Source organism: Alosa sapidissima, chromosome 9 (genome assembly GCF_018492685.1).
Source record: "Alosa sapidissima isolate fAloSap1 chromosome 9, fAloSap1.pri, whole genome shotgun sequence".
Classification (NCBI taxonomy): Eukaryota; Metazoa; Chordata; class Actinopteri; order Clupeiformes; family Clupeidae; genus Alosa; species Alosa sapidissima.
Window position 1 is genome coordinate 1,808,630 of NC_055965.1, and position 13,503 is coordinate 1,822,132.

At 44.6% G+C, this 13,503-nt stretch overlaps 1 protein-coding gene across 4 annotated transcripts in view; it reads left to right on the forward strand.

Moving 5' to 3' along the window:
- Positions 1–13,503, forward strand: part of tsc2 (TSC complex subunit 2) — a 40,272-nt gene that overhangs the window by 8,240 nt on the left and 18,529 nt on the right. For 3 of the 4 annotated variants that reach the window (XM_042105502.1, XM_042105504.1, XM_042105503.1), the window contains exons 13-27: positions 447–550; positions 642–723; positions 856–1,011; positions 1,961–2,074; positions 2,241–2,363; positions 2,730–2,836; positions 3,326–3,479; positions 3,609–3,731; positions 4,637–4,771; positions 5,493–5,682; positions 6,203–6,296; positions 6,579–6,681; positions 6,853–6,947; positions 9,035–9,163; positions 13,035–13,196. In XM_042105502.1, the coding sequence (XP_041961436.1) occupies positions 447–550; positions 642–723; positions 856–1,011; positions 1,961–2,074; positions 2,241–2,363; positions 2,730–2,836; positions 3,326–3,479; positions 3,609–3,731; positions 4,637–4,771; positions 5,493–5,682; positions 6,203–6,296; positions 6,579–6,681; positions 6,853–6,947; positions 9,035–9,163; positions 13,035–13,196 (1,871 nt within the window). The remainder of the gene's footprint in view (positions 1–446; positions 551–641; positions 724–855; positions 1,012–1,960; positions 2,075–2,240; positions 2,364–2,729; positions 2,837–3,325; positions 3,480–3,608; positions 3,732–4,636; positions 4,772–5,492; positions 5,683–6,202; positions 6,297–6,578; positions 6,682–6,852; positions 6,948–9,034; positions 9,164–13,034; positions 13,197–13,503) is intronic. The other variant, XM_042105505.1, reaches the window with a different exon arrangement.

Genomic DNA, 13,503 nt, shown 5'->3' on the forward strand with positions numbered 1-13,503 from the left:
CTCACTCACTCACTCACTCACTCACTCACTCACTCACTCACTCACTCACTCACTCACTCACTCACTCACTCTCTCTCTCTCTCTCTCTCTCTCTCTCTCACACACACACACACACACACACACACACACACACACACACACACACACACACACACATTCTCTCTCTCTCTCTCACACACACACACACACACACACACACACACACACACACACACACACACACACACACACATTCTCTCTCTCTCTCTCACACACACACACACACACACACACACACTCTCTCTCTCACTTTTTCCTTCCTGTCTGCTGTGCTTCTTGTCTCCTCAGCTCTGTACAGTAGTGCTGTGCCCCATTCTTTTGCTCTTTCTATTCCCTTGCTGAATGTATTCCGTATTAATGCCCAGACCGACTGAAGACTGACATGACTGGTGTATTTTAATTGGCAGCATGCATCAGTGCTGATTCTCATCTCATATCGGGCTCAGTCCATCCAACCAGCCAAAGATGGCTGGATCCAGAGTCTACATCGGTTGATGGAAAAGTTCTTCAGGTAAAAAAATTTGCAAAAAAAACAAACTTTCTCCAATTGATTATTCTATGCAATGTAATAATCATGGTCTCTTTCTTACTCACCCTTCCAGGAATGAGACTCGTAGTATCATCCGGATTAAAGTCCTTCACATCCTCTCCTTTGTCCTCAGCACAAATCGCCAGCTGTATGAGGTCAGTTTTGTTGATCAGCTCGTAAAGATGTCCATCCTATTCATGTATTATTGATCTAAGATGTTGACCTCAGTTGGAGTAGCCAGTGGAAGGAGACGAGGTTCACGCTCCCTTTTCCTTTGTCTTTTTCAGGAGGAGCTCATAGAGGTTGTGGTGATCCCACAGTTAGGTCAGATAGCGGAGGACAAGGACCTGCTGGTCAGGAAGCAGGCCACCCAGCTGTTAGTGGACCTGGCTGAAGGCTGTAGTACACATCACTTCAACAGCCTGCTGGACATCATTGAGAAAGTAGGAGAGACTGATATCTTCAGAGATGCTTGTTGTTAACCAACATACGAGAATTGAGAAATGCATACAGTGCCATCTCTAGTGAAAATGCTTCTGTTGTGCATCATCTTTAAAGGAGTGATTTGTAGGATTGTTACTGAACGTTCTGTAGGCCAAAATCAAAACACTGGTGAACATTCTCAAGACTACCAGACACGAGCCTCTTCTGGGTTACCAGATGTAATGAGGACTTAGCTAACGTTAGTTGACCTGCAGCTGCTTTAACGTTTCTCCAACTATGACCCAGCTACAAATTACGGAAACAGTGAAAACAAAAAATACCTCTCTAACCAACGTAACATATTTAGCTGAAGTTAGCGATGCAGATGAAGTTTAGCCTATAGGCTACCTGTCTTGGAGAAATATGGCCAGCTCTGCGTCAGACTTGATATTCTTCGTTTGACGAAGACGTCGCCATCTCAGGAAGCTCCTCCGATGTCCACTTAATTTCTTTCTTGTTTTAATTTGGGAAATTTGCCTGCCTCTTGTACGCGTTCATGACTAGGCTACAACTGACAGCAAGTTGACAGTTGGCCTTTGCTAATTTGGCAACACAAATAGGAGGACACGCCAGCCCATTATTATTACGCTATTCTAGAATTAATCGTTCAAAACATAAACGAAAATTCCAAGAGATTCCGCCCCGTAACTCATTTTTTTGATGGGTTTTACGGGGTTTTACGGGTTATAGTAATGTTGTCAAATAAGCCATTACTTCAATTCATCGTGTTTCTTTACTCTCTGACAACATATGGTGATCATTTTTGGAATGGTTACAGTTTATTTTCCATTATTTCCTACATACTGGTCCTTTAATTGAATTCATTATATTTGTAAATCATTGTAATAGCTTTAGAAATGTAATGTTTATGTGAGCGTCCTGATGTGTCATATATGTTCTTTGTGGCAGGTGGCCAGTCGCCCCCTGATCGCTGGCTCCATGGATGGGGAGAGAGACCTCACTGCTGAGTCACCTATGGAGGACGTGAAGACGGCCATACTGGGTCTTCTGGAAATCTTACAGGTACACAAACACACACAGAGCCATTTAAATGTTCACCTTCTCTCTTGCTTTTTCAAACAAAACATGTTATTAAGCATCCACTATGCATGGCTAGCACTGACTGTTCCAGTGAAGGGAATCTGAAAAGTGTAGTGTGCTGTGTGTGTATTGGTTGTGTCTTGTGCAGAGTAAGATGTACAGCTTGCCTGTCAGCCACGCCAGTCGAGTGTACGAGCTGCTCATCAGTCACCTGCAGCTGCACTACAAACACAAGTACACCTCTGCCATCGCCAGCAGCATTCGCCTACAGGTAATAGAGTCAGCCATTAGTACAGACACAGCCCGCTTCTCCTTCTACTGAAGTATCACACAGCCCTCAAACCTCAGTAGTAGTAGTACCACCACCACCACCACCACCACACCACCACCACAACACCCCACCACAACACCACCACCACACCACCACCATCCCCACCACCACCACCACCACCACAACACCCCTCCCACACCTCAGTTGTGCATATTACTGCATTGCCAGGGGATTATTAAGGAGAAATTATTTTTCCTATCTCTCTCTTTCTTTCTTTCTTTCTTTCTTTCTTTCTTTCTTTCTTTCTTTCTTTCTCTCTCTCTCTCTCTCTCTTTCTCTCCCCCTCCCTCCCTCTCTCTCTCTCAGGTGTTTGACTTCTTACTGCTGATGCGAGCTGATACGCTTCATCGCCTTGGTGTCCCTAATAAAGATGGCATGTTGCGCTTCAGCCCCTATTGTCACTGTGATCAGGGGTACGTACCACAACACTCAGGAGTCAGGAATGCATTCAGTATTCACATCCGCACCTAATCTATCCTATGAATACTAAAAATGGAAAACCGTTTCATTTGATGCTAAGTAGGCACTCAGTGAAATGCATGCAGTTTGTATTACGCTTCACATCTTCTTATCTGTGTCTTTATGGGTGTTACTATCAGTACCATACTTGTTCAGCTTTGGTAGTTAGAGATGTGAGACCCTCAAACTTGAGGGCTGGGATAATTGTTGGCTACATCATTTTGCTAAAATTTAGAGATTGAGATTGTACTAGTAATTACTGTAATTACTTAATGTGAATAGTGTCTGAATGAGAATTATATGGCTTTATGAATTATAATCTTTTGACAGAAACGTAATGACAGAAAAAAAAATGTGTATAGGTCTGTGTATGGGTTTGACCTCTTTATGTATTTTGTGTGTGTGTGTGTGTGTGTGTGTCTGTGGTGTGGTTGTTGTTTCAGTGAGCCTGAGAAGAGGGTGAATGAGAAGAAGCCTGCAGGCTCAGTGTCGCCCCCTGCTGGAAGCCCTGTTCCTGCTGGCCCTCCGGCCTCCATCCGCACTGCCTACCTGCCCTACAGTTTGGCCTTTAGTGTTATCGTGCAGTGCCTCAAGATGGTACAGACACAGACACACACACCATTTCACATGTTTTCAATAGGATATTTGATTGACAGAAAGAAGTGGTAGTGCTTGTGTCCACTCTGGCTTCTCATGTGGATGTATATGTTGTTGTGTGTTGAGCAGGAGGCTGATTGGAAGGTGCTGAAGCTGGTGCTGGATAAGTTGCCGTGGACGCTGCAGTATAAGGTGCTCCTGCTCACCTCTCCCTGCAGCATAGACCAGCTCTGCTCCATCCTCTGCTCCATGGTAACGTTCATCACTTTAGCACACTCATACTCTCACCATAGGTCAGCTCACACGCACCGTGGAGACAGCACTGACTGACCCGCAGGGCTTTAGTGAGGTCTCTGCCTGGTGCTGATTGTAAAAGTATACCTGACCCGGCGTCATGGTACAATTAGATTAGACCTGAGGTGTCCCTCTGGAGTTTGTGACTGAATTTTTCTATTGCATTTTTTGTGAGGATTTATTCGACAACTACACCACACACACCTCTATCATGAATGGGACCCAAAACCAAGTGCTGTAAAATATTTCTGTTCAAATCCTACGTCTCCTTGTGTTTTCAGCCCTTGATATTATTTATTTTTAATGAATAAAAAAACTCATTATCTAGGACGCCATGTTTAGGGCAGTTCTTTCATGAATAATGTTATTCCTAACCTCGCCCAAGATTTGTTTATTTGGTGATCACATCTGTTCCCAGTGCCACTCTCAGTTCTTCTTGCAACTAACTGAGTTTTGTGTTATGAAAATTGGGCTTTCTATTGTTTGGATTTTTGTTCATTTATCCTTCGCCCTTCACGAGCCGAGTTCAATGTGTCACATGTTAAATTAAACATTCATTCCATTTACTCAGTTTCCTCATTTAGCAACTGTCAGATGTGACTCTATGAAATTGGTGTCCTCTCACTTTGAATGAATGGAACATTAATTCCAGTGCCAAATGGGGAGTGATTACTAGCTGCGGGAAATCCTGAGTGCTGAGATATCGCCACTCATGGAAAGCCTCTCATCCAATCAGAAATAATAAGTTATTTGACTGGACCTAACTGTCGCACAAAGCTCTAAGGGATATGTATGTTATATGAGGTATATGTTCTTGCCACTCAATGTGTCTTTTTTTTTTTCCTTTTTTTTTTTTTTTTTAGGTGACCGATCGTATGATTTCGGAACGTTTGAAGAAAACCCCAGATGGGTTTGCACGCACTGATGTGCAGCTAGCTGTGGTGCCTGTGCTCACAGCCCTGACCTCCTACCACAGCTACCTGGAGCAGTCCAGACAGGTGCCAAAACCTCATCAACAGTCATCGTAGGATTTCAGAGATCAAGTGGCGGCTATCAGCATGTGATGCTGCAAATAGAAATGTTGCACAAATTACATAATAATAATTATAAGTGAAATGCAAAAAGTTGAATTCATTGTATTCTGATATTACTTGATCATTTTGAGCAATCAATGAATTGTTGCTGCGAGCTAGGATTCCCTCAGCCAATTACTGTAGATTGCAGGATTGTCTCTGCCAGTCAGATTGGCGGATTCCAACAGCCAATCAGATAAGTGCTGTAAGAGCTGAATGAGGCCGGAGTGTGAGTCCTAAAGCAGATGGCATCCTTAGCACCATCTGCTGCATGGGCAGCTGGACTGGCCTGCTGTGGTGGCTCCCAGCTCAGTAGAGGTTCCAAAATGAAAACGTAAAGCCCCAGTTTGGTGCCCTTCAACTTCTGGTGGAAATTCAGATGAGCTCGGCATGGCCCAGCTTGATGCGTTCAATGGGAAATTGCCAACGGAAAATCCCCAGTAGACTGCCTGCTTGTTTATTTTGTGCTATTCCACAATCTGCCTCCTTCTGTCTGCCACACTCCTCACATTTGCTCTCTGCTCCCGTCCCTCTGTCTCTTTCATGCTGTTCTCATGCCATCTCTCTCTCTTTTCCCCTCTCTCTCTCACCCCATCTCTCCACCTGGTCTCTCTCTCTCTCTCTCTCTCTCTCTCTCCCCCCTCAGAGGGAGCTGGTGCAGTGTCTGGAGACGGGCCTGATCTGCCGCTGTGCCAAGCAGTGTGTGGTGGCTCTCACCATGTGCACGGTAGAGATGCCCGACATCATGATCAAGCTGCTGCCTGCCCTCATCGTCAAGCTCACGCACATCTCTGCCACCGTCGCCATGGCGTCGCCCATGCTGGAGTTTCTGTCCAGTGAGTGGCTCTCAACAGCGCTGTCTCTGCCCCCTGACCAGGCCAGAGTAGTTTTCATATTCGACATGGTTAATTCAAACCAAAAGATTACACTCAGTGATTGTCTTGTGCTTTAAATTCTGATTTGTTACATAGCTAGTTTATATGTGTCCTGTTTTCCTGTAAGGCATAATGTAAATTTAGACCAGTAGAACATTTAAACTGGTAGAAAGTGGAATTATTACAAGCTCCAGGTTTTCTTATTCTGTGTAGCCAGCAGCGTATTCTGCAGACACAGCACATCTCCTCTGAAGTACAGTGTGCTTCTAAGTATCCCTCTGAACACCTTAAACCGTGCCACCCTTCAAAGTGGCCGAGGCAGAAGGTTTGGGTGGATGATGGCCTGTGCCGTGGCAAGCTCCTGTCTCTTGATGTTGTTAGCTGAAAGCTAACGCAGATGACTGTTGATTCTCTCCTGTCTCTTGATGTTGTTAGCTGAAAGCTAACGCAGATGACTGTTGATTCTCTCCTGCTATGTCAGCTCTGGTGCGACTGCCTCACCTGTATGCCAACTTTGTGGCGGAGCAGTATGTGAGTGTGTTTGCCATCTCCCTCCCCTACACCAATCCTTTTAAGTGAGTTGGAGGAGTTGCTCACAACGCCACACCGATACACACAACAGCACACCGCTGCACAGCCATCATACACAGTTATTACAAAAAACGTTTTAAAGAATTAAGCTCTCTAGATATTTTAATTATGTTTACCGTACAGTTGCAATACATTCGATTTGTATGTAGAATATGTATAGCAGAAAACACTATGCACTTGCACAGAACTACACCCATAACACTGTAGAAACACTCATGGCAGTAACATTCACCAGATAATACACCAGTATCTCTGTCTCTCTCCAGATTCAATCAGTATATAGTGTCTCTCGCCCATCACGTGATTGCCATGTGGTTCATCCGCTGCCGCCTGCCCTTCAGGAAAGACTTTGTGCAGTACATCACCAAGGTAGGAGCACCAGCATTCTGTGTGGAGATGCAAGTGCAGCATGGGCAGATATTTTAACGCATTGACGTGGCCAATGACGTTGGTAGTGGTGGAAGAATGGCAAGGGCCCGTTGGTGTTTAAAATGTGCACAGGTATTGTAGTCACTTGAACACTGTGTGTTTGTGCTGTAGGGGTTGCGCTCTAATGCACTGCTACCCTTTGATGACACCCTGGAGCAGAGCAGCTTTAGAGCTCGCAGCACCAGCTTGAATGAAAGGCCCAAGAGGTACGCACACGCGCAAACACACACGCGCACACACACTCCATTTTACATATACACCATGGTCTGGTTTAGTGGTGAAGACCATGGTGTAGATGCCACAGACTTGGACCATGTTGCAGTGCATGCCATGTGTGCCTCTGGTTGAGTTGTTTTCAGTCTATTGAATATTATGCTGGGTTTGTGTGCCTCCTTGGTTTGTCGCATTCAGTTTCCTCCCCTTTTAGATTTAATTTGTTTTATGCCATAGATCATTTATTTATATTATCTACATGATCTCAATATATATTTTTGGTATACATGTTTTCCTTCCTCTCTCTCTCTCTCTCTCTCTCCTCCTGTAATCACACACCTTATAACTCAACAACTCAACACGCCACTTTGTATCCCATGTGACTGAGAGTCTTTTTGAACTCTAGTTGAACCTGATGCTAAGACTGTTGCCATGCAGACGCAACACTCCCATGTCCCTCTGGTCAGCACCAGACCCTCCCGAACCCCCCCCCCCCCCCCCGGCTAATGCAAGGACGCGCTTGTCTCCGGTGCTGGGAAATAGCCACGTACGATGAGATCATAATGGGTGAAAATCTTAAGCCGGGCATTGGTGGGCATCTGCTGTGGCCACAGCGTGTACTAGGGGTAGGACAGACCTCGGCCCTCCCCTCGGCACCCTCTCCTCTGATTGATTCTTTCCTCAGTGTCCTTTATCCTGAGGAGGCCAGTAGGGCCTCCAGCTTGGTTTGCTCTTTGCTATTTATTTCCCTGGTTATCGGCATAATTTTGTAAACCCAACTAGTCTAACCTGCCATTGTAATCAAAACACATATCCCATAGTAATCAACACTTTCCCCACAGCAACTGTCTCATAGTAACAGTCGTGACAATCATGCTGCCATGGTAACCCTTCACACTGACCTCTGGCCTATCGGGTCATCCCTTCCTCCTCACCCAAGCATCATCCCCAGTAAATTCCATCAGTTTGATTTTCTCCTCAACTGCCTTAGTTGTCATTCATTTGTTTATGCTTCATCCCTGTCATATATTCCAGACCATATTGGCATTTTGCTTGTGTTGTTTTTGTTAGGTTGGAACATTGCATGTCCAGCTCTTCCCATGGGTTGGGAATATGGTCACAGTTCTAAACATATCTTAGTTGTTATGCTATGTTGGATAAGTGGGTCGATGTATGTAACTTTAAATAAATGCATAACAGTAAGTATGAAGATATAGATAGAAATAAGTGAACAACTTGCTGAACACATTTCACTGAAAGAACATACTGTACACTCTCAGATGACTGTACCCGTCATCAGGTGAACAACAGCACTGATAAGAGACTAATTTGGGATTAGTTTCAGTCCGTTAGTCAGTTGAGCTGATTTTTGCTCTTTTCCAACCCGTCCATGTTTGGTTTTGAAAATGCACTCCTCAATAATTCATGTCCTGTTTCTCATTAGTTAACTCACACAGACCCTGCTGCTGATGTTCTGGGGTATTATTTGGACTGAATAGAGATCATCGCACTGTGTTGCTTTTCCTACTATTTGATGTGTTTTGTGTTCATTTCCTTTTTGTATTTCTTAAATATTTTATCTTCATTTCTGCTGGAAGAGAAACTGTGTTCTTTATTCTGCCTTGTTGTGTGGTTTTCTTTGTTTCTTCTAGTTTTTTTCCTTACTCCCTATTTCCTGTTGTTAACGTGCACTGCTAAATTTTCTTTTTTTTTCCAACTTTCACTTCGACCCCTCCCCCTCTCCTCCCTCCTCCTCTGACTGGGCCGTCTCTGCGGGTCGGGTTTGGGGGGCGGGTCCAACCACATGGATCCCTCTTCACTGATTGGCTGCATCTCCCTTCTCCAACTCCACCAACCATGGCCGAACCTGCCACGACCTTGACCTCCGTGTGCCCCCGCCACTGCCCAATCCCACCGTGTCCGACTCCCTGCTGTTGTCGTGTTGCCACCCGTCCATCCGTTTGCCTCCCGGCCGTGACGTTGGGGCACCACACTGTCCCTCTCTACACCCCTCTGCCCTCTGCCCTCCCTCCCCGCTCCCCGCACCACCCCCACCACGTCGCTGCTCCACCACGGCCAGTCTGCGCGCGGCTAAAGTGGCGAAGCAGGGTCCAAGTAGCAACTCGCCCATTAAAGAGCTGAAAGATCTGTCTGCCATGGACGCCTTCCGCTCCCGAAGCATCAGCGTCTCCGAGCACGCGGTGCGCAGGTAGAGCATTCTGGGTAACAGTGACCACAACACAGATAAGCAACATCGTCACCCCCCTCTTTCTCTTTACTTCCTTTTCTACAGGGGTGAGGGTGGGATGGCTGGGCATAAGAGGGGGGCTGTTTCCATGGAAACATGGAGGGTGGTGGGTGGTTGCCAGGGTGACCTGGATTGGGGCAATCCTGGGGGGCAAGGGTGCATGCCGACAGTTTGCTTTGATTTTTTTGATGTTCTTGTTTTTTTTTTTTTTTCAAAGTTGTTTTTTGCTGCATGTGCTTTTGAGATTTGATTTGCATCAGTGTTGCTCTTTGAGTTAACACCGTTTGGCCTTTTTGTTGTTTGTTTGTTTGTTTGTTTATTTGTTTGTTCTTTGAATGTTGTGCATAATTTGGAGGTGTGGTTTGGTGTTTTGATCTGGATGAATGTGTGACATAACGGCTGCAGGTGAGACTGCATGCTTATTGTAAGGGGGTTGCGCAGACTGACAGCTACACAAACCAATGCCTGGCTACACTCAATCTTCTAGCTGATGTGTGGATGGGGTCAGCACTCCTATGCTATGGGGTTCATAATCTACAACCCGTAAGCTCAGAGAGGTGGATGACTTTCCTATAGCAGAAACCCAGCACTGTTCATGTGTGTTATTAATGGTCCTAAGCAAAACACAGGTACAGTATCGATATGGCTTGCTGGTTGTCCTGCTCTATCTGAGAGTCAGCCTAAATGCTATATATTAATGGCGATTTGCTCACTGTATCAGCTTATGCACAGTAAGGGGAATGTTCATTGCACAATGAGGTGACCAATCCTGATTGGCTAGAGGTGTAGACGTTTCTATTTGTGCTTGTTTGCAGCAGATGGCAGTGTGGACCCACTCAGTATCCCAGCTGATGGCCAAATGCTCAGTCATCTCACTACCTACAGCACCTGTTTAGCAGAGGATGCTGGGTTGTACATATAGGCAGTTTTACAACAGTTAGGTCAGATTGAACTTTGAAGTTTATTAATTGCTATTTATTTATTAATTTGCTGATTTAACGAGAGGCATTCCATGAGTGGAGATATCCTGGCATAACCTCATTTGGACTTGTCACTAATAATCTCTCCATGTTAAATACATTTTAACTGTTCAGTTGTAGGTCGTTCATTCATTCCATTAATTTAAAGCCACCCAAAGCCTTCTTGATTTGAAATTGCAGATATCCATACAACATTTATTGTGTATTGTGCAACAATGGTGAAATGTCTAAAGATGGTTTGAGCATTACATTTTGAATGTCATATCCCTATATATACATATACATATACATACACATACATAGCATCAGTACACTGCTAGTGCTGTCTGCAGATGGATCTGCTTAAAATTAGTTCCTAAGAGTTCCACTGCAAGACAAAAGCCTCTTTTTTTTTTTTTTTGTATTCCTGAGGAGGGATGGCATTTTCTGTTCAATTTTTAAACAATACTCTACCCAAGTAGACTCATTTAGAAGTTCAAACCTGTTCAAAGGACATCTGATACCGAGGGAATAGTGGTTCTATCCAATTCACTGTACAGCTCTCCACTCAACACAGCTATCTGCTTGCCTTACAATAGAGTGGATGAACTAAAAATGTCAACTATTTCTTTAGTCATTCAGACGTTCTTTGTCCTACCGGCTGACACAAATTAGAGCTTGTCAATGACCGTTGAAAAGCCATTGTTCAGTCTCTCAAGTGCAATGAACATTGTAACTGTAAACAAGCCTTGTGTGATAGAATGATTTAAGGTGGTAATCATGCTGTGATCATAGACAATCTGTTGAACACAAAATCAGCACAATCTCTCTGCTTTTGTGGACACCTCATCATTCATAGTCTCTGATCACCAGTCCTAATGCAGTGGGCCAGTGTAGTCCCAGTTCATTGGTTTTGTGCAGGGGGCACAAACTCCTTCTGCTTAAGTAGGGTGTCCACCATCGCAGCTACAGCTGGCCACACTCTTTGCGGTCAGACAGCCACTTCACCTGCTTTCTGGATGCTGGTGGCTGGCACAATGTGAGACTTGGTGTGTTTAGGTGTAGCTCCCTATAGAAGTTCTTAGTTAACATTTAAGGTCTTAGTTTTTATCCAAAATAAAGAAAGTTGGTTGCTATATTGTATTACTTAGATTAATAGACGTTGGGGTGTTTTCTTCTGTGCTCATTTTGTACTTTACCAGTATAGATCCTTTACTCACCCCATTATTTGTCATGTTACACACCTGTAGTGATTGGCTTTTTCTTAAGAATGTATCTTTTATTACATTGTGATGGCTTTGAAGAAGTCACAATATTTCCCTCCAATCTTAAGTAACTAAAAAAACAACTAAATTCATACAACTTTTTCTGCTCTGGTTTTAGCCTACGTTCCAAATGTATCAATTTCTTGCCAGGCTGTCTTTGACCACACCACTGTTTCTTCCTCTAGCAAAGTCTTCTGAGGCTTCTTGTCTGATATGTTCTACTAGCTTAGGGCCAGGGCTGAGATGCGCTCTGCCTGAGGGACTAGCCTTGCTCTGTGTTTTAGCTTAGCCCCTGCTCTCTGTACTCATCCCTTCATCCCAGCTAAGCGGGTATTAGATGACGAGCACAGCAGTCTAGCTTCACAAATATTTGGCTACTTGGAGATTGTTGGTAGCAGCATGTCGACACCATCTTGTCACACTGTGTTGTGTTCACAGAAGAGCGGGCTCCGTGAGGAGGAGAATGACACGGAGCGAAAATGCTTTCCTCCGATGCTACAGGTCGTCAGGCTGATAAGACGTTCTCACCTGTTTAGATCTGGCATGAGCCTACATCTAGCTGGCAGCTCATCAAATGACACCCTGCAGAGTTCTGTCAGGCTCATGCCGAGTCACAGGACAGCAGTGACCGATGATGTTTATGCAACAGCTTCACTTACATGCTGTAATCTGCCTCCGCCTGCACTGGTGCCTCGTTTATAATGAAGCCTATATTGCTTATTATAATGAAGCCTATATTGCTTATTATAATAAAGCCTATATTGCTTATTTATATGTAAAGGCAATATTGCTTATTTATATGTAAAGGCAATCTTCCCTGCTTTTAATTTTCCCCAGGGTATTGCCTGATGGTAGATTCAGAGGTGGTAGGAGGCAACAGAATAATAATATTGACCTAAAAGAATATTCTTTGCTGTTTTGCTACCCACTGAGGTGTTCACTATTGTTTTGAAGGCACGTCATGCGTTCGGTGTGGTCTGGTTTTGATCCTGGTGCTGTTCTCTACTCAGTGGAGAGTGGTCTTAGTAGATCTCACAGCGTGTTGCCTGCAGCGTTCTGAGCAGGAGACATGTCAATCACATTCAACAGTAGCCTGTTTTACATAACCAAATAGAAGTATTATTGTTTTTGAATCTCATTTAAGATTAAGGGAAGATGAGGTTTCCTAATTATACTACACCTATGCATTACCAAGTCTCAGCTTTTGTGTGTGTGTGTGTGTGTGTGTGTGTGTGTGTGTGTGTGTGTGTGTGTGTGCGTGTGTGTGTGCATGTGTTTGTGTCTAAGCATGCAAGAAAGATCTCTGGAAACAGAAAGCGTGTGTGTATTGTGTGTCTATGGTATGTCTTTGTGAAGGTTGTTTGTGGGTAACTGCATGCTTTCACCTTGTTTTTTAATGCCCTACTGTTTCATCCAAAACCTCTTGCCATGCCACCATTAGAGCTGCCAATAGGAATTAGTGTAAAAATCAAATGCTAATGTAGATGCTAAAATGGCTGCTAATAGTTACTGCACTGGAGGTGGTGTGGAGGCGGCTTTTGGTTGAGAAGTAGGGCAGAACAAGCGGGCTAGAGCCCTCACGCGTGTCCTCTCTGGCTCCCCCTACAGGATGCAGACCTCCAGCACCACCTGCAGCCTCGGCTCCGCAGACGAGAACGCCGTGCTGCAAGCGGATGACACGCTTAAGACGGTCCACCTGGAGCTGACGGAAACCTGCCTGGACATGATGGCCCGCTATGTCTTCTCCAACTTTTCTGCTCTGCCAAAGAGGTGTGTGTCGAGGCCTTTGCACACTGAAATCTCTAGTTTGGTGTGTGGGTTTCGGTCCATCAAATTCAGAACGCTGCAGTCAAGAGACTCATCCAATTACATCATACAGATGTGAAGTTGCAAAAAAATTGAACCCATTCAAAACTTTTTTTTTTGCTTTTAGTTTGGGAGTCAGTGTGCAAACGTGTCTGACACATCGTGAGATTGTGTTTATGTTTTGAGTGTGGAAAGCCTTTTGATGTGGATATCTTGTTTGGGTGTGTGAATCTGGTGGGTACAGTGGCTAAATCAGGACACTTCTAAAATA